This window comes from Neopelma chrysocephalum, unplaced genomic scaffold (assembly GCF_003984885.1).
Source record: "Neopelma chrysocephalum unplaced genomic scaffold, ASM398488v2 Primary Assembly neopelma1_382, whole genome shotgun sequence".
NCBI classification, from domain to species: Eukaryota; Metazoa; Chordata; class Aves; order Passeriformes; family Pipridae; genus Neopelma; species Neopelma chrysocephalum.
The window spans coordinates 4,240,883-4,261,357 of NW_020898046.1; the positions used below are offsets into that span (position 1 = coordinate 4,240,883).

Here is a 20,475-nt window from a genome sequence, read left to right on the forward strand (position 1 = left end):
ACCTCAGAATAAACTGTTAGGGAGAATGTGAACACAATAATTTTTAACTGCTGTTGAGCATTTCTACAGCAGGTGTCTGACAGCCACAACACAACCACACAGCAAAATGAAGTATACAATTAAGTCATCCTCTATTTATCTGTGGTGAGTTTAACTTTGGCTGTCTGCTAGATGCCCACCAAGCATCTCTCTGACTACCCCCCAGGTTGAGAGGACATGGGGAGAAAATAAGATGGAAAAGCTCATGAGTGGAGATAAACCCAGGGATACAGCTTATCAATTACTGTCACAGGCAAAACAGACTCAACATGGGGAAAATTAATTTATCGCCCATTAAGAATGGAGTAGCATGATGAGAAATGAAGACAAAACTAAAAAATTCATCTCTCCAGCCTTCTTCCCAGGCTAAACTTCACTTCTTCATTCCAAACACCTTCCTCCCTTCCCCATGGCCACAGGGAGAATGGGGGCTGCAGTCAGAGCATAACAGTTCCTCTCAGCTGCTCCTTCCTCCTCCTGCTTTTTCCCTGCCACAGCATGTGATCCCTCCCGTGGGATAGTCCTTCACACATTGTTCCAGCATGGGTCCGTCCCACAGGGTACAATCTTTCAGGAACAGATTGCTGAAGCATGGATCCCCCACAGATCATACCTCCTGCCAGGAGCCTGCTCCAGTGTGGGCTTTCCAGGGCTGCAGGGCAGTTCCTTTCACATTTTTTCCATTTTCTCTCTCACAGCTGCTGCACAGCATTTTTTACCCTGTCTTAAATACATTCCCACAGAGGTGCCACCAGCACCGCTGACAGGCTTTGGCTGGTCAGAGCCAGCTGTAAGTGGCTGTGACCAGCACAGGGCAACCCCTGGTCCTTTCTCAGAGAGGCCAGCCCAGCAGCACCTCCTGCTACCAAAGCCTTGATGCTGCACCCAACACTTGATCTTAAGCCAAACACATGAAAAATGGGTGGCTAACTGGGGTGAGCTAATGAAGTTCTAGCTGCAAAGCTGAAGCAACTAACAGTTCAGGGCTAAAAACTCAACAGAAAAAGAAAACCCCATATAGAAACTAACACATCCTTACCGAGATCTACCTTCCATGGGCTGTCTGTTCAGTATCTGGATGGGCCCTCTTGCACGAGAATGGATTTTGTCATCTACCATATGCTTCAATCGCTGGTAATATGTAGGACCAATAAAGATCTGTGATGTGATTTTTCGACCAGTGAAGCCATTGTAGAGGACCTGAAGAAGTCAATGCAGTCACTGAATCATAAGCCTTACTATCCATCAAATGTGTATTAAAAAGATTACAATGAACTGATATTTTGGTTATACCTCATTTCCTCTTAGATGATAGCCATAATCTGATAAAAGATTGGAAATCTTCTGCACATTGACAGCATCATTAAAAGGTGTAGCATCACCAATTTCTCCCTTGTTTGCAGACACCTACAGAGAAGAGATTTGCAAAAGTCTGTCACGTTTCTGAAGGACTGGTTATGCCATATTAAACTGTTTCAAACAGTTCAACACTTAATGCTTGAATTTGAGACTCCATGTCCTACATAGTAACCTATCTTGCTTTGTTTATCAGCTACACAACTTAAAAAATACACAGTATCTACAAATTTGCTACTTCTTTTTCTAGGTCAGGGAAATGTCTGAATAAAAGTAACAGATGACAGAGCACACTGTGGTGTCTGACTTGATGGACAAAATTTACAGGATTGTAGGTCTTCCTCAAGAAACCTGCTTTTGCTATCAAGTAACTGCAGAACAATCCTTATTTTTCAGTGAAGTAACACCTACTAGGTCGTCCTTATCTTTACAAAAAAAACCCCAAAACAAACAAAAGCCCCTCCCCCAAATTTTAATTCATATTGCTCAGACATTCAGTATAGAAGATTTTTCTTACCTTGCCCTGAAGACACTCAATCAAGTGACCAATGGTCATACGGGAAGGGATGGCATGGGGGTTGATAATGATATCAGGTGTGATGCCTTCACAGGTGAAGGGCATATCCTAGAGCAGGGAAACAGACAGTCAGTTCTTCCCAGAATATCATGTTTAGGAAAAGTAGGTGCCTGGATCCAAAATAAGTCTTTTAAAGTGTTTCAAAGGCATTTAAGTATCATGTAAGAAGGAGCTGTGTTCCCTTCTAAAAATATTTTAGCTAAATTTAAGTCAACACATTGCACCTGAGTAGATATTCCACAGACAATTCACTTAAGGCAGTCCAAATGCTAAGAATGGCACAGGTAAAATGTTAAGAAGGAAAAAAAAATTACTACCTCTTGCCTGTACTGGATACCACAGGTTCCCTTCTGACCATGTCTACTAGCAAACTTATCTCCAATTTGTGGAATTCTTACAGAGCGCACCTGTAAGCCAGAGGGAAACATTCAACTGGTAACTTAAGTACACAACAGAGGTTATTAAATGTAGAAAGCACACACATTAATGCTCACCCGAATCTTGCAGAACTTGTATCCTTCCTGGTTAAGGGTTACCATGACCTGATCTACAATGCCAGTCTCACTAGTTCGCAGGAAAGTGCTGCAGTCTCTCTTTGTGAAGCGTCTGTTTGTGCTTTCCAGTTCATCTTCGTTTTCTGGCAGTGTTACTGTTTTGCCAATGATGACATCATCCCCAGACACACGTACCCCAGGTGCTATCAAACCATCATCATCAAGTTTGTCATAGATTGCGTGTCTCATACCTTGGGGTAAAAAAGAAAAAAAGAAAGTAGACTCCCAAATTCTTCAACATATTGACTCTGTTGTTCTGTAGAAATTCAACAAGTTTGCTTGCAACTTCAGACAACAGCAAAAAGATCTAATTTTACACGAATATCTCAATTGGTGTATTAATAACAATTAATACAGACTTCTCTGCTATCTTATATGTCCCAAAATGACTGAATCAATTCCACAACAATAACAGCCTTGCCCACAAAAACTTAATCTAAAAACTCAGTCTTTGCACACTCCTGTATCTTACCTTGGCAAGTTTCGCGCGTAGGCTTTTCAAAAACTTCCTCTTGGTCATACCCTTTCTTAGACTCCTGCTCTTTGTATGAGCGATAGAACACAGATCTGAAACAAAGTTACAAAGTCTTCTCCAGTGAAACCAGCATCATTTCCCCTCATCTGTAAATCTGAATTTCACTATAATCACCTCTTAATCACACATTATGGCTACTATTATTAAGGACAACTAGAACCAAATGAGCCACAAAGCTTTCCTCTAATTTCCTGTTAACCTGACCGTCAATAAGAGGGGAAAACAAAAACAGAACACCCCACCCAACAAACAAACAAAAGCTTCTGATGGTATTATGATGGTTACTTTTACGATACTGTATCTCTAGATAACATGGTAATTTTTGATGAACTGCAGAGACTTTTAGATCTGCTTGACATCTCAGAAGTAGTTATTATTCCTAATGATTATTTGCATCTTCTGCATCTCATTTCATATTACTTTCCTCCTTATACATGCCATTTTGCAAACTTTTTTAGGCTTCTACTGCTACCTTGCAGTGCCACCCGCAGTACAACTGGAGCTGCAGTAAGAAATGTTCAATTTATAAAGGCTTCTTTTTGGGGCATACCAAAATGGAATAGCTGGGACATTGCACAAAAGATGAACCATTCCTTACTGTGTTTTGTTTGCTAAGATACACACTCATTGTTTTAATTGTGCTGCTCCCTCCATCCTCATTAAAAAAAAAATTACAAAGCTTCTCAGGTTGGAAAGATCTAGAGAACGGTGTCTTCCAGCATAAAGATAACTTTTCATGAGTCTTTGGACAACTCAGTATACTTTTTTTTTAATTCCAGGCAGTTAAAAAATTTACTAAGGCTTACCTGAAAAAGCCTCTGTCAACAGCAGAACGGTTCATGATGACAGAGTCTTCCTGGTTATAGCCTGTGTATGATGCAATGGCTACAATCGAGTTGATACCTATAATATGCAGAGCAAATACTTTGAAAGGACCCACACATGCCACTCAGACATTATTTGTAACTAAATAAGCTGTATTCTCTACAGGGAAGCTGTTCTACCCTTTCTGAGATAAAATCTCCATGTACCACAGACAAAAACACGTAGTATCAGCAAATCCAGCTTTGGGTAGAAAAGAGAGTCAAGAGTGACCCCTTGTGAAAAACCTAGCGAATATCAATAGAGAAAATGCTTTTTTTTTCCAGTTAGATTTTACCAAACTATAGAGGTAAAGTAGTTTCAGCTGCAGCACTGCCAATGTGTTTTCTGCAGTCTAGGTATCCAGCTACAAGCTAACACTTTTTAAATTGCATACATTTGCTAAATACTCAGGTATTCTACATAACACTTGTGACATCATCTAAACAAACAGTAGTATTTTTGTTCAACTAACATTAACTGACAACATACCTGCTGGTAACTCTCTAAATCGCAAGTACTCCATGGAGCGTGTTGTTACAAGGGGCTTCTGGGGATAATACAACACATGTGCCAGCGTATCCATACGGACATGGAAGTTTGTAATGTAAACTCCCATAGCCTGTTTACCCATAGCAGACTGGTACGTGTTTCTGGGAGACTAGACAGACAAGAGAAGACCAGCAATTATGTACATAAAGTTCTTTACACACACCTGTGGGTTTTCTATCAGATTTAAAGAAACAGGATGTTGCAAGAGGTGCACTGACCTGGTTGTGATCAGGGAAAGGGATAATAGATGCACACACTCCCAGGATCATGGACGGGTGAATCTCACAGTGTGTGTATGTTGAACAATATGCCACACCTTTCTCTTGCAAGTCATCTGGAGTCATTGCCAGCATCACAGTCTCTTCTTCCAGTGTGTCAATGTACTCTACCACACCACTGGCCACAAGATCCTGCCAACTGAATAACCAATAACTCAGCGACCACATAAAATGGGTCTCTTCAGCAGTAACAAGAACAAGGACTTCCCTGGCTTATTATTACTACCACTGCCTCAATGTGATTAAAAAAAGTTAAACTACCAGGCAGAGAAAGCATTCTTTGTGATGGACAAAGCTTTAAACATTTCTCTCTCCAACCTGAGGGAACATGCAGCTTCCAAGATGGAAAATGACACATTCAGTTGAATTTCAGGAACGTATCTCACCTGTAATTGTTATACTCTCGTTCCTTCAGTTGGTCAATATGCCTTTTCTTCAACAGCAACTTCTGCTTCTCCACGATTAAAAGGGGCCGACAAATTCTGCCTGCATCGGTATAGATGCGGATTTCTCGCTCACGGATATCTCTGATCATCGAGACCTGTACAAGAAAGCACCCCATGAGTACAAATCCTCAGCTTGGAATCAGAACCACAGAACACAAAATAGGGTAACTAAATTCCCTAAAGTAAAGGCTTTACAGGCACTATGATCAGCACAGAACAAATGTTAACACTCCTACAACAGTAGCATTTCAGAAGACTATTTTCAACTGTTTTTTTTTTCAACTGGATCCTCTTTAAAAGCAACCAACCAACTCCCCCCGCCAAAAACCCCCAAACCCCAACAAACAAACAACAAATCACATACAACATGAACTAACAAAAACAAACAAACAAAAGGCACCAAACACAAAAACCTCCCCAAACAAAACACAAAACAAAATTAAAACAAAAACTCAATGTGAAGTATATTCAGAAATAGACTGGCAAATAATCTGGCAAGCTATTTGGAGCTTGCAAACTAGTATCAAGGCATTATCCTCTCTTGTCTAAAAGGACATCCAAACTCTAGATGTAAAATTTATACCTCTGACACAATGATATCCATCTGACGACGGAGCTTCCTTAGGGTATTCATGAGCTGCTCTGGATCTTTGTGTATTCCTACCCAGCAGCCATTAACAAAGATCTTGGTAGCACTAGAAAGAGGGAAAATCAAACAAAGAATAATTAAAAAAAATACACCAAAACCCCCCACACCTTTGAAGTGTTGTGCAGGACAAAAAGCTTAAGTCTATTTAAACAGTTTCATTTGCACGTACTCAGCTATTGCTGCTGGAGAGATTTCTTCCAGGTTTTCCATGCTCCACTCTTCCAAGAATTCCAAAATTGGGGAAGGCTGAGACCCCACAGAAATGTAAGCCATCAGGGCTAAATTCTTCACAAGTCCTACTGCATGACCCTAGCAGAAACACAAAGTTAACTTGCGTTTTCAAATCAACAGATTCCCCCAAAAAGATCCAAGAACTTAAACTTCAACTCCTCAAGGAACTGGACACAAAGCATGCTAGTTACTTCATTAATTTCTGCCATTCAACCACAGAGTTAGCTATAAAGCTAAATATTCACATCAGCACTTTTAAAAAAAAGTGCAAGTGATCATCACAAGTGCCATGGCTACAAACTGACCAGCAGAAAAAGGCAGTACTGACATAAATACTGCTTTCCTTACCTCTGGGGTCTCAGCAGGGCAAACCATTCCCCACAGTGTATTGTGCAGCTGCCGAGGCTTTGCCAGTTTCCCGTCTCTCCCAATCGGAGAATTCAGGCGTCTCAGGTGGGAAAGTGTAGATGCAAAAGTCAGGCGGTTTAACACCTGCACATAGCAAGGAATGCAGTTAGTCAAAGCTTCTTAAGTATGTTGTGGACAGGCAGTACATCAGCACATAGAATCAGTGCCCTCTAGAAAGGATGTACTTAAAAAGAACTAAAATAGCTCTGTTAGCTACACTTTTTAGTTCACTTCCACTAATATTAGACTTACCCTTAGAATCTCAAGCTCCTAACTAGTGTTGTAATTTTAAAAGAAAAAGTTTCCAGAGCACCATGGCAAGGCCCAGCAGGAACACAGTTATATCCAAGCAGAGAGCTGCTTTTTGTTGTATAGCTTACTCTGTTCAGGTAACTGAACGAGTAATACCCTCGAAGCTGCATTTTCATCAGAGGGGTTTGCCAGTACAGTAAGACAGACACCTTTTCAAACTTTGAAAAACTAGGGCCACTTAGTTATTAGGAGCAAATCATCATTTACATCCTTCTGAGTCTGCTCAAAGCTTCTCAAAAATGTAAGAAAATCTATTTTTACAGCCTGAAATGTGAGAGTATATTTAAAATGCAAACAAGCCCTCATACACATACAATAACAACACTCCATCCAGAGACACTTGCCATCTTTGCCCCTTTCCTTACTTTGCTTTCCCCAACAAAATGTGCTGGCTCTAGACAACAAAATGTGCTGGCATTTAAAAACTGACACCTTTTTCCAGTTTCCTTCCTTAGGAGAAAGGGACTCAACTAAGCACTACACTGCTAATAAAGTCAGTGCTCCTCATCATTTGCTATGGAATATGTAACTTTTCTATGACATCAATTTTCTTTAACCACCTGTGAAAGACTGGAAATAATTACAGGAAATAAATCTATCCTCCCAAAAGATCCCCTAGGATCTAGGAATTTACCAGACACACAAGCATATGCTCTAACACACAAAAAAAAAATCTTTAGAAGAGTTATACCAACTGTTTAGCAGTGAATAAAAAAACAAACCATGAAAAAAAACCCAAACATAAACCACACATCTGAACCAACTATTTGGATCTTCATCTGTGTCAGCTAAGGAAGTTTCCTTTCAAAAATGCTTCTATTTAACATACAACATGCATGGATGCCAAGCCATGTTAAACCCTTCCATGATACAGTTTTTCTCTTACGTCAACCTGACAAAGCTACTGTACCTGAGATACTCCTGCTCTGGCCTGATGAGCTTTCTTCTGGTCACCCCAGTTTCCAGTTGCCAATGAATACTTCAAACCATCTGAAATAATTCTTGTTTTAATTGCCAATTCCAAGTTGAAATCTTTCCCTCTGTCAATAAACTTTTGTGCATATATTCTCACTTCCTTCAGCAAATTCTTAAACATTCTGTAGAAGAAAGACACCAAAAAACAAGATTAAACAGTGCTGTAGCAATTCACTCTACTCAGTGCTACTTGGAAAAAAAAGTCATGATCTCTTGAAAAGAGGCAATTTAGAACTAGCAAGGGGGCAGAAGGGAATAAAACAAATGAACCTGTTTGTGAATATGAACAAAATATGCTCCAAAACAAGTCAATGCTAGCCACCAACTATGATAGGAAACTTAATCACTCCATGAAAAAGCCATAGTCAGATACAGGCTTTGTTGCCTAAGACCAGCTCTCGGGCACAACAGAACTAGTCTGATTGGTACAGAAGCACAGAGCTGGCAATGCCTCTATCACTAATTATGTCCAAAGAAAATGTGATACTTACCCTCTGAACAGGAAAGCCAACAGCGGCCCAGCAAGATCCAGTCTTTTGTTGCCATAATGATCTCTGTCATCCAGCTCTCTTCTCCCCAGTGCTGCCAGCAACAATCTATGAACCATATACCTAAGCAAATAAGATAGTTTATGTTTTAAACTGACGGCAGGCATTCAAAAAAAGATTACAAGCTTTCACAGATAAATCAGTGAATTCTTTCTTAAAGACTATCTATTCCTGATCTTTAGGATACTGATGTCCTAAAATAGCCCTCTTCGGCACATCTTGAGAGGTAAATGATCCGCCGAAAGTTCAGGCTGAGGACAGAGAGAAGTCAATATTTAAATCACATTAAAATGCCTCTTCTGCTACAGTCTGTCTTGTTCTTTAATATGGGTTCTGTTTAAGCATTTGCAATCAGGTGTAAAATGGCAAGTCTCCTCATGCTACAGTTCATCTGCATACCAATAAGCACTGATCAAGATGATGTGCTAATAGTTTACATTACAATCACCTTATCAGTAGTTATCTACATATTAGTTATCAATTTCATTGATCACTATCATCACATCTAACTTAAGATCTAGAATGTGTTGAAGGCTCATTTTGTTTCCTTTTTCCCCCCTATTTTATCAGAATTTGCATTTTCTCAGCCTCAAAAATGTACCAGTGCCCTAAAGTTTGTCACCAAGTATCCAGAAGACTGAGCTTAAAAACAAACTTCCATTCAGTGTGTTCTTCCAATCATATACATATATGAGAATAAAATACGTATTCAGGGTCCATTTGCAGATGTGAGACAGAGTTCTGACATACCCTAGGAAATAAGCCTTTTTGGTTTCACAGAAGTCACTGACACCAACATGCGGGAGCATTTCTTTCTGCAGGACTTCTTTAGCATACTTGATTCTCTTCTCTTTGGTGACACCTGGCTTTGCACCTCTCGAGCCAATGAAGTTAAGAGCAACATTCTGCTCCTGAATGACAAATGCTTCATCCAGAGAAGGTTTGACCTAAGGTACAAAAATACAGCAAAATCCTGTAGCATCCAATGTCTGTTGGGGTTGAAGGAAACTACAATAGTAGTTTGCTATTGATTCTTTCCAGGATCTGCTAATTGATGATCCAGGTCTTTCTGGCAACAGTAATGAAGCACAATGGAAGAACACAAAAACTAGTTTAGACGTCAGAAAACAGTTCTCATTTGACTACATTCTAGGCCTCTTGCTGTTTCAGGTATAATCAAGATTTTACAATTAAAGTCAATGGCACAGGAGAAGATCCTATCTCTCCAAATACATATTAACTCTTTGAAATTTCTATTGCAATCTGTTCACTTAAAGTACTCATTAGAATAGGTTTAGGTAGAGAACTTATAACATTTCTAATATACAACCCACAAAAATAATGAAGAAACAAACAACAAATGGAAAAGGGACAATCCTTTAAGTGACGATCAGCCACACCTACACATCACCAGTCATCAAGACAAGAAATAATTTAACATATATTACCATTTCCATCATTTCTGGATCTTCAAAATCATATATGATGTGCTCTAAAATGTCCCTGTCGGACACAAAGCCTAGTGCACGAAAAACAATAATGATGGGGACTTCTTGTTTGATATATGGCAAAGTTGCTACAATGCGCTGGCCAATAGCACTCTTCTTTGCACCCTGGAAAGATGGGGAAAAGAACATGCCTTTAAATAAAAATATCTCTCTGGATTTGGACAATAAATTGTGTTTTTTTTCAATTTTCACAGGAAAACATGACTTCTCAGCAGGCCAACTGACGAGCTATTCTGAAACCTTACTCTGGCAATGACTTGGTATTTTAAAATATTTAGAGCTTTAGAAGTCTGCAAAAACTTGTAATGTTTTTGCTGATACAAAGGAATGTAAATTCTGCTTGTTCACCCATACACATCATTTCTCTCCCTCTGTGTATTTGCCAAGAGCAATCCTATCCATCTTCAGTGTTCTTTCTGTCAGCTTAAACCTGGCTTTTCTAACCCACTGCGCAAGTGATCATTCAAGAAGCTCATCCCCATTTCCAGAAAGAAACACTGTGGGATGCAGAGGCACTCAAGAGTGCTCCAGACACCAGGAGTGAGAGTAGTGTAAAGCTTCTATTAAAGTTACTCTTGGAAAGTTTCACATCATCAGTGCAACAGTACTGATGAGTACAGACACCTTCTGCTTTAGAATTTACAAGAAGCACTTATTTCCCCTCACAGATTGCACAATTAGATGTTAAATATGAATTTATATGTGGGCTGAAAAATACATCTAAATTTTGGTTATCAGCAAAGAAAGGGTCCCTGCTCCCATTTTTTTCCTTTGTCAAAAAACAGGACACAGCTTGTTTAGATTTTCTAAAAACTCATGTACAGTAATTATAAAACTATTTTTAGCCTTGCCCTAAAGCCTGCCAGAAATTGAGTCCTCATTCCAATCCTCAAATAATTTATCATAAAGACAGGCATAATGTATGACAAACAGAATACACTTTCATTTAATTTGCCTTCTTTACAATTTAGCACCAGGAGAAATTTCTTCTCAGAATCCCAAAAGCAAATGACACAAAGAGACAGGACAGTAACAAAACTCCTAAAACAATCTCTCTGGTAAGGCCTAGGGCTTACCAGACATACTGCTCAGACATACCTGCCCACCTCTGGCCAGCATGCTAACCCATATAGTACTCGTTGGTCGAGAGGAATTTTCCAGACAAGATCTACACTCTCCTGTGTAGGCATACTTTGAATCTTTCTTTGCAAACACATACACTGTGTTTGTAGCCATTTTCTCTTGAGCAATCAGAACCTGTGTGAGAAAGAAGAACACTAGTAAATAACTGACAAAAGAGCATGCTCAAAGTAACAAGCACAGTGTTTCTACTATTCCTTCAGGTGCCTTAACTGTAAGAGCATTGCACAGCATGAAGTCAATCTGCCAGATTTGTTTGGATTATACTCTACATTTTATAAAATTCAGATTTAAGCAAAACATACAGCTAGTTAAGACAGAATAACCAAAACAAGAGACTCAGGGAACACTGTTCTCTGTGATGTACTTACCGTATCTGTTGGCTGTGCTGAGACATTTCTGTTTAGCTTTAGGCACAACACTGATAAAGAAAGCATTTCACTATCTATTTTTCCAAGGTCGAGGTACTGCACAGGCATTTAAATTTAAATGCCAACTATAGCAATCAAAGACTGATTTCTTTTTCTTCCCCAAGAAGAAAAATAAAATTCTAATACTTTTGTTGTGTTTACTCAGGTAACAGTTACAAAATATGGCAAGTTTCACTGGTGAGGCACTAGCATGAAGATGATACGATTTGCTGAAGCTGCATCCACAGCAATGGAGGGAAGAATCTAATTTTATAATAGCTGTGAACAACCTGCAGGACACTCAGAGTGAAGAAGTGCCTCATTTTAGGTGCATGCTGCTCTGCATTGCTGGAAATGGAAAGGAAAATATCTAGAGTACTTAGTGGTGTTCAGTGCAAAACAGTTCATGCAGCTGAAGAAGGGAAGAACTGAAGATGGGAAACGTGCCTCAGGGAAGAAGAATAGGTAGCCTGAGAAAGTCCTAATAGAGGACTAAAAGCCCATCTTTCTGCAAGATCAGGAGCACCCACAGTAACTGATACACTGGAATAAAAGTGCTTCTGCTCCTGGCAAATCATACAGAAACAAGCAACAGAACTTCCAGTGTCTGTAAAGATATCTATGCAAGGTACAACCCCTTACCTTTTCTGATCCATTGATGATAAAGTAGCCACCAGGATCAAGCGGGCATTCATTCAGTTCACAAAGATCACGGTCAGTTAAGCCATTCAACAAACAGTACGTCGAACGTAACATAATAGGAATTTTTCCTATAAAGGTTTTCTGATGTTGTGTCTGTAATTGATCCTCCCCTTCTTTAATGACTGTTTTAGTTATATCCACATACAAGGGGGCTGAATACCTACAGAGTAAAAACAACACTGCGTTATCTGTCAGTTATTACCGTTCTGTACAACCTTGAGCAGTGAATGTAGTTATTCAAGTGCTCACTGCTATATTACACGTTATTACCACATCATAATCATCGTCTGGACTTAAAAATTAGGCATGGAATTTTAAATAGAGGAGTAATTATTACATTTTCAAGGCACTACTATATTGAAAAAGACTATCAATTAATAATGCAGAGGCAGTTCTCTCTTGTGTTTATCCACTCCAGAGTTGGTTCTTACGTGAGGTTTCTCAGTCTGGCTTCATTTGGCATCATTGGTGAGGGTGCTCCATCTCTTTCCCAATGTGTAGGTTTGGAGAGATAGATTTGTTCAAACTTCAGCAGATACCGGGGCTGGAAAACAAGAATACACTTAGTTGTCATGGAAGAAAATCCATTTTGGTTGTTCAAGAGAGGCCCTTAGTAGCAACCTTTGAAAACCCTGACCTAAACTTCAGCTGAAGAAAGCTAACAGAATATTTCAGCCATAAACCTTTCTTGCCATGCTAAAGCTACTGAAAATCAAAATCCCACCAAAAATTGCTTTTGGCTACCTGACTTGCTCTACCACGTCTCTGTTTATGCAGTTTGGCACAGTAACTGACAATATGAGCTACAGAAGCCAATTGTTCTTGGTCACTTCTCAACCAGCAGGACAGAGTAACTCTATACGACAGGGAAGTTCAATTCCACAGATAACAAAGCTCTTGCACATGTGTCTCAGTCAAATACTTGATTGTATGACAACTTAGCCACATATCTCAGACTCCAAAGAGTTCATCCTTCTGTCCTATTGACTGCATGAGCAGCATGATTCAGAGGTACTTCCATCTCTTGAGACAGGGCCTGAATAAATCCAACGTAAAATGATTTTGATTGTAAAAACACATCATCTCTGCCGGGGTTCTCCACTTACCGGCTCTTCCACTTCTCCCGAGGCATGCTGGGCTTCAGCTTGTAAATCAATTGGTGGAGCGTCTTCAACAATTCTCTGCACAGACATCTGAATAAACTCATCAAAAGAATCCAACTGTTGCCTGACTAAACCCTTTTCATCAAAGTAGGAGCTAAAACCAAAAAAAGTACATTAATGAACAAGAAATCTTAATTTAATTCAAGTATTTCACACATCAACAAGCTTAAGATTTATAACAAAACCTACAAAAGCCATGAAATGCAGTAGAGAATCAAACACATTCACTTATCCCAAGGCATGAGTTTCAAACACAGATGTTCAAAAATGTTTAACAATTCTCTCACTGCTTGAAGACACAGACACTACAAAGTGACAGATGTGCTGCCACCTCCTGGCTGGGCCATGACTGCACGCACAGTATACCTTAAATTATGACGACAAACCTCAGTGAAAGCGGCTTCAGATAAAATTTTACCAACCACGTCTGTAAATTATTTTGCTTTAACTAATTTTCCAAGCTGCAGTAAACTGAGAGCATGCCCCTAAGTCCAAGTAACAGTTCTCAGAACTTCTCTTGGCTTGGATCTCCCTTGTTCCAGCTTCAGTCCTTCTCCAGATTTCCCTTAGCCTTTGGGTCACCTAACTTCAACCCAGCACAACCTAACTAAAAATCAAAGCCTAAATTTGAAGCCCTGCATCCTAACTTCTGATGGGATTAACTAAACGTGTCTGATGCAGCAGCTCCTGCCAGTAAGCTCCTCTACCTCAGTGAGGTGTTACTGAAGTGTGCCAGGGAACCTACATTACATCAGCTTCTGTCCCATCACAATTGTGTGTCCATTAGTGGACAAAATCATGTGCTTGATATGGAACCAAAACCACCTCTTACTTAATTGAAAACAGTGTCCCCCCTGCCAAGAGATCAGTGGGGGTTCTTCATCCCTGATGACAACCTTTCTGTTTTTGCTTAAAGCTCTTCTGCTCTGAACGTGCTACAACACACAATTCAGCATAACCAAGCCTGCAGCTCTCAGGATGTGTCCCCAGCAAAGCAGACACCACCTGTGAGGCCGAGAGCACATGCATTGAAGGGTTAAAGAACAGCGAGATTTAGTCAGTCACCTAATGACAATCCAGCAGGCTTCTTGCCACAGGTCGGGCGTGATTTCATCATCGTCCTCATCGTACTGCATATCTGTGGGGAAAGAAGCACAGCATGTGAGCCAGGCTCCCATCACCACCTCAGTGTCCCTTGTGGCCAGCTGAGGGACCCTCTGGCACCCCAGCAGCACTCATAGCTCATTTTCTGATTAACAGGAAGCTGAACATGAGCCAGCAGTGTGCCCAGGTGGCCAAGAAGGCCAATGGCATCCTGGCCTGTATCAGGAATACTGAACCCAGTTGGATCAGCGAAGTGATTCTTTCCCTCTACTTGGAATTGGTGAGGCCACATCTGGAGTACTGTGTCCAGTTCTGCACCCCTCAGTTTAGGAAGGACATCGAGATGCTGGAGCAGGTCCAGAGAAGGCCAACGAGGCTGGTGAAGGGACTGGAGCACAGGCTCTATGAGGAGCAGCTGAAGAAGCTGGGGCTGTTCAGCCTGGAGAAGAGGGGGCTCAGGGGAGATCTCATCACTCTTTAAAACTATCTGAAAAGAGGTCGTAGCCGGGTGGGGGTCGGTCTCTTCTCCCAGGCAAGATGGCATGGTCTTAAGCTGCGCCAGGGGAGGTTTAGGTTGGACATGAGGAAGAAGTTCTTTACAGAGAGAGTGACTGGGCACTGGAATGGGCTCCCTAGGGAGGTGGTGGAATCACCGTCCCTGGAGATGTTTAAGAAGAGACTGGATGTGGCACTTAGTGCTATGGTCTAGTAGGCAAGGTGGTGTTGGGTCAAGGGTTGGACTCGATGATCTCAGAGGTCTTTTCCAACCTAATTGATTCTGTGATTCTGTGGCCGCCCGGCTCCCGCCGAAGAGCCCACCGCGACCGGCCTATCCCCCCACTCCCGGCTCCTACGGAAGATCCCAGCGCGCCCGTAGCATCCCCGCGCCTCCCGGCTCCTGCAGGCCCCGCGCGCCGCCCCTGCCCGCCTTGCCGGGACGGACGGGAGAAAAAGGCGAGGGGGGCCAAAAAAAAAAAGGGGGGAGGGAAAGGCCTCACCTTCGTCCGCGTCGTACATGGTGGCGGCGGGCGGAGGCGCGAGCGGCGGCCGGGCGGGGGGCGAGAGGAACGGCGAGAATGGAGCGCGATGGCGGCGGCGAGCGGCGGGAAGGCGGCTGCGCGCACTCTGACGTCTCCCGCGAGGCGCCCGCGCGCGCCGTGACGTCAGGAGCGCGTGTCCTGCCCCGCCGTCCCCGCTGTCCCGGCCATGCTCCGGCTGCTCCCGCCGCTCCTGTCCCGCCTGGCCCGCGCACAGCCCCGCGCTCCCGTGCGGCGGCTGCGACGGGGCGGGGGGCCGGCGGTGGCGGGCGGCGGGGAGGAGGAGGAGGAGCGCTTCGTGTTCCTCGAGTACGAGCCGGACCCGGCTGAGGCGGCGGCGGCGCCGCGGCGGGAGCGGGAACCGGAGCCGCAGCCGCAGCGGGAGCGGGAGCCGCGGCGGGAACGGGAGCCGCGGTGGGAACGGGAGCTGGGCAGGGAACGGCGGCTTCGGGGCTCAGCGGCGGGGATCCCGGGCGTGCCCGACCCGTCGGTGCCACCGAGCGGCGTGAGCTGCTCGGGCTGCGGTGCCGAGCTGCAGTGCGCGGACGGCGGCGCGCCGGGGTTCATGCCGGCCGAGAAGTATCTCAGCCTGCTGTCGGAGGGCGCGGCGGGGCTGCGCGGCGCCGTATGCCAGCGGTGCTGGGCGCTGGCGCACCACGGGCGCGCCCTGCGGCTGCAGCTGCCGCCCGACGAGCACCGGCGGGTGGTGAGCGAGGCGCTGCGCCGGCCGCCCCGCCACGGCCGCGGGCCGCTGCTGCTCTACGTGCTTGACGTGCTGGAGCTGCCCGACCCGGTGCTGCCGCAGGTGCCGGCGCTGCTGGGCCCCGGCGTGCCCGCCTCGGGAGTGCTGGTGGTGGGCAACAAGGTGGACCTGCTGCCCGCGGACGCCCCCGGGCACCTGGGGAGGCTGCGGAAGAGGGTGGCGGAGGCCTGCGCCCGGGCCGGGCTGGCGGGCGCCGCGCTGGTGGATATCCGGCTGGTGAGCGCCAAGACGGGCTTCGGCATGGAGGGGCTGGTCAGCCGGCTGCACCGCTCCTGGAAGTGCGCCGGGGACGTGTACCTGCTGGGCGCCACCAACTCCGGCAAGTCCACGCTCTTCAACACCCTGCTGCGCTCCGACTACTGCAAGTCCCGCGCCCCGGACATCATCGACAGGGCCACCGTGTCCCCCTGGCCAGGTCAGGGAACGCCGCGCTTCCTTCCCCGGGCCCAGCGAGCCCCTGGGTCTCTGGGCTGCCCTCGGCCATCCCTGTGTAAGGAGAACCTGTCACCAGACGGGAACCCACCACCCCGAGCACCCCTGTGGTGGGCAGCGAGCTCCTGAGCTGCGCCGTGCTTTAGATTGTCACCTCTGGGGTGTGGCTGAGGGAGCTGGGGCTGCTTAACTTGGAGAAGAGGAGGCTTGGGGACGACCTTCTCACTCTCTACAACTACCTGAACGGAGGTTGTAGCCAGGTGGGCCTTGGTCTCTTCTCCCAGGCAACCAGCGACAGGACAAGAGGACATAGTATTAAGCTGTGCCAGGGGAGGTTTAGGTTGGACATCAGGACCAATTTCTTCATGGAAGGGGGGATTAGACATTGGAATGGGCTGCGCAGGGGGATGGTGGAGGCACCGTTCCTGGAGGTGTTCAGGGAAAGACTGGATGTGGCACTCGGTGCCACAGTCTAGTTACTTGTTGGTTTTCAGTCATAGATTGGACTTGATGATGTCAGAGGTTTCGTCCAACCTCGTTGATTCTGTCATTCCTCGGGGCAGCAGGTGTGGGAGGTGTGCGCTGAGAGTGCTGCACGTCCCAGAGCACTAAGGGGCCCAGTAAACCAGAGTTGGCCTGCATACTCCCTTGCCAGTGGGGATGGTGCCTGATCCACACACCTTGTCCTGTTCCTATTAATTAGGGGTGTCCTCCAGTTCAGACAATCCAGGAGGTGGACTAATGAGCATCTGTAGGCCAAACCAAGCTGCCTGGAGATGAGACTTGCCTGAAGTGTATTAAGTCAGTCTTAGCACCACTTGGCTTTGAGATCCTTCTATTCAAACTAAAGGTGAGAGCAGGTCTCAGGCAGGTGGATGGCTCCTTTTTGCTGCCCTGACTTTAGAAGCTGGTACTTTATGGGAGCAGCTGTAGTTCAACCTCTGCCTTTGTGTTACTGCATTTCACCAAAAAGTTGGAGAAGCAATTTTTTTTTTCTTGTTCATCAGAGCTTAAATGTACCAGTTAGTTAAGAGACCCAAGGGTACCTTCTGGGTTTTTTTTCCAGGAACAACACTGAACCTGTTGAAATTTCCTATTATTAATCCTACATGTGACAGAATATTCCGAAGGCAGGAGAGGCTGAAAGAGGAGGCAAGAAAAACAGAAGATGAGCTAAGCAGTGAAGAAAAAAAGTACCTTAATCACCTTAAAAAGCAAGGCTACTTAGTGGGTGAGTATTGCCTGAGTAATGGTATTGCCACTCAATATTAGACTCTTTGTGTATATTGCATTACACAAAGAATTGGTAACTCCTTAGTTTGCTGTAGAATCCAGCTATTTGCAAGTAATTCCTTCCCACACTGATAAGAATTTATTTCCATTTAATTACTCGAAGAACATGTTGTCTGTAGAAGTAGTAAAAAATTTCCAAGTTTGCTTTTAATTAATTTTGACCGCTGTTTGCTCCCAGAGTAATAGGAGCAAGACCTCCTCCACAAAGCAGCAAAGTATCTCCTCCACAAAGCAGCATCATTAGCACTTCTTTTGGGTACTTACTTGTTAGCTGCTGTACTAGCGCGTCAGAGGTTTCCTCTGTGCAATGCACCTCCCTTCTGAACTAGGTTGGCAAATTCTGACAACTTCGTAGTTTACAAGGACATCGTACTATGGGCCACCTCGCATTCCTAAAGGAAGAAAACAAGTTTAATTTTTAAATAGTCACGTTTTGGGGTGCAGGCCATGGTGGTTCTACATCACTTCAGTATGTGCCCAAAAGAGGGAGCTTACAGAAGATAGCTCTGTTTTTCAAATAATTTTGTGTTTGGAAGTCTGAGGCACTGAAAAAAGAAGGCAGCTTGCTTTACCATTAATCAGAAATAATGGAGTGTCTGTGATCTGGTCCCTGCTGAGATTTTGGGGCTTGAGGAATCCTAAACAAGAATTATAGAAAGGATTTCTTATCATTTGGCTTTTGAAATTTCTAGTCACATAGTGTCTTTATCACCTTTATGTTACTGATACGCATCTTTTAAGCCAGGAAAGGGGCAGATGTTCAATTGAGGGAAAGGCAAGTTAATAAATTTAATTACCAGGAAACCTTTCATTTTAATCCAGGAAGAGTTGGAAGAACATTTCAACGACCAAAGGCTAGCCCTGTGGTTGACTTTGATCCTGACATGCTCTCCTACAGCATGGATGAAGATCCCAAACATTCCCCTAAGAAGCGTGAGGAAAGGGAGGAGTTCACACACAATGAAGTGAAGGATGCTCGCTGGTGTTTCGACACTCCAGGAATTTTAAAGGAAGATTGTGTAGGTACTCTGGTGCTGTGTTTCGGGATGACAGGGTTCGGTAGGACTGTTCTTCTTTAGCTGTGCCTGTGGAAGAGTATTTATGCTGCAGTCCTGGGATTAGGATTCTTTTGGTTTGGGAATTGTGTTAAGATATGGTTTGCATTTACTTGGGAAGGTTTCATGTGGTAACCTTGCACTTCTGAATTGTGCATACTGCCAGCTTTGCAAAGAGCTGTAGGACTGTGTCATCAATCTTCTGTAATCTCTGAATGAGGGGAAGTGAGCAAGAGCACGCTAAGCAAGTTTATACCAGCATCATCCAATGAAGCTGGCATTTTTTGAGCTCTTCCAGTCTACTGAAAAAGATGGAGCTTGAGATGATAACCACAGTTGTATGACTGAACCAAATCTTAGAGAAAGCATTCTCCTGAAGCTAACTGGACCTATATTGTTCCTGTTAATGGCTTCAGTAGGTCTGGCTTACATCAGTGTTTCAGTAGAGCAATGGCTCTACTGAAGTCAGTGCTGATAGAGTGCACATGTCCAAAACAGTTTTGGATTTTTGATTGCTTTGGTGCCCATGCAGTGCTGCAGGTCATCTTTTGGGGAAGATTAAAAAGTATGGGGAGATGGGAAGGTTCTGAAGAGAACAAAGTGCTAGAACCGTACTGCTTTCATGAAGACTAGAAAATGACTGGTTTTTGACTGCTGTGTGCCAGACCATAATTTGCTCTACAGTGGCACTTAGCTCTCTGATAGTCAGCGTAAAGACATTCATCAGCTTAGGGAGCTGGTTTAGTAACTTGAGATTGTATATGTTCTTTCCCTCTTCTGGAGTTGAATAAGCATGGAAAACGAGGACTTTCCTGCATCCAGAAATGCTGCTGTTTCTGGTTTTGATTATCCTTGCTGTGCCTTTGGAAAGCTACATGCCAAGTGTCAGATCAAATTTTGTTCCTTCAGTCGTGTTCAATCTGAGTGGAGGACAAGCAGATTGTTTACGTGACAGATTTTGGAAGTTATAAGCAGGTTTATTTTATTTTATTTATTTTATTTTGGAAGAAGAGGGAAGGAAAGTGGCTGTTGGCATTTGATGGGATTAAATTTTTTGCCTTTTCCCTTGGAGGTTTGTTTTTAGCTGCTTCCTCATGACTCCTTACAAAGACAAATTTCTGCAAAGCCTAGAAAACTATTACTGATAGCTCAACTTCTGTTTTTTTAAACATTATCAAACACACCAGAAAACCTGCAACTAGGAGGACAAAACCTTCTCTTCTTTTATAACTGATGTTGAAGTCTGTCCTGACTTTGAAGCTAAAGAATGTCTGCTTGTGAACATAGGAAGAGTTTTAGGGGTTCTGGATGTGCCACAACTCTTGTTATTTTGGTCTTTTAAAGCTTGAGGTTAATCCAGACTTGCATCTGCATGACTGGCATGTGTTGGGGGCACAGCTGGAACTGTTTCTGCTGTCAGCTCCCTAGGAAGGAGACACCATCAACCTGGAGACAAGTTGTTTCCTTCAAGGCACTGCTTTTTGTGCTGACACATTGTTACATGACTGGATTTGAACTGTACTTCCATAGGAAGTGATCAGACTGCT

At 43.7% G+C, this 20,475-nt stretch overlaps 2 protein-coding genes across 2 annotated transcripts in view; one reads left to right on the top strand and one right to left on the bottom strand.

Moving 5' to 3' along the window:
- POLR2B (RNA polymerase II subunit B) overlaps nt 1-15,449 on the bottom strand; it is a 16,930-nt gene extending 1,481 nt beyond the window's left edge. Inside the window, exons 1-23 of the mRNA XM_027706589.1 lie at nt 15,347-15,449; nt 14,310-14,382; nt 13,188-13,338; nt 12,513-12,625; nt 12,022-12,241; nt 10,928-11,086; nt 9,770-9,934; nt 9,072-9,268; nt 8,265-8,384; nt 7,709-7,895; nt 6,427-6,570; nt 6,017-6,156; nt 5,782-5,893; nt 5,139-5,293; nt 4,693-4,891; nt 4,415-4,583; nt 3,868-3,964; nt 2,999-3,093; nt 2,467-2,717; nt 2,290-2,379; nt 1,913-2,020; nt 1,333-1,446; nt 1,079-1,239 (exon numbers count right to left, since the gene is read on the bottom strand). Coding sequence (XP_027562390.1) covers nt 1,079-1,239; nt 1,333-1,446; nt 1,913-2,020; nt 2,290-2,379; nt 2,467-2,717; nt 2,999-3,093; nt 3,868-3,964; nt 4,415-4,583; nt 4,693-4,891; nt 5,139-5,293; nt 5,782-5,893; nt 6,017-6,156; nt 6,427-6,570; nt 7,709-7,895; nt 8,265-8,384; nt 9,072-9,268; nt 9,770-9,934; nt 10,928-11,086; nt 12,022-12,241; nt 12,513-12,625; nt 13,188-13,338; nt 14,310-14,382; nt 15,347-15,365 — 3,239 coding nt within the window. The 5' untranslated portion in view covers nt 15,366-15,449. The remainder of the gene's footprint in view (nt 1-1,078; nt 1,240-1,332; nt 1,447-1,912; nt 2,021-2,289; nt 2,380-2,466; nt 2,718-2,998; nt 3,094-3,867; nt 3,965-4,414; nt 4,584-4,692; nt 4,892-5,138; nt 5,294-5,781; nt 5,894-6,016; nt 6,157-6,426; nt 6,571-7,708; nt 7,896-8,264; nt 8,385-9,071; nt 9,269-9,769; nt 9,935-10,927; nt 11,087-12,021; nt 12,242-12,512; nt 12,626-13,187; nt 13,339-14,309; nt 14,383-15,346) is intronic.
- Nucleotides 15,450-15,554: 105 nt separating this feature from the next.
- Nucleotides 15,555-19,724, top strand: NOA1 (nitric oxide associated 1). The gene is made up of 3 exons (XM_027706583.1): nt 15,555-16,563; nt 17,647-17,811; nt 18,696-19,724. Exons 1-3 carry the CDS (start codon nt 15,555-15,557, stop codon nt 18,950-18,952), a joined length of 1,431 nt encoding a protein of 476 aa, XP_027562384.1. The 3' UTR covers nt 18,953-19,724.
- Nucleotides 19,725-20,475: the final 751 nt, after the last annotated feature.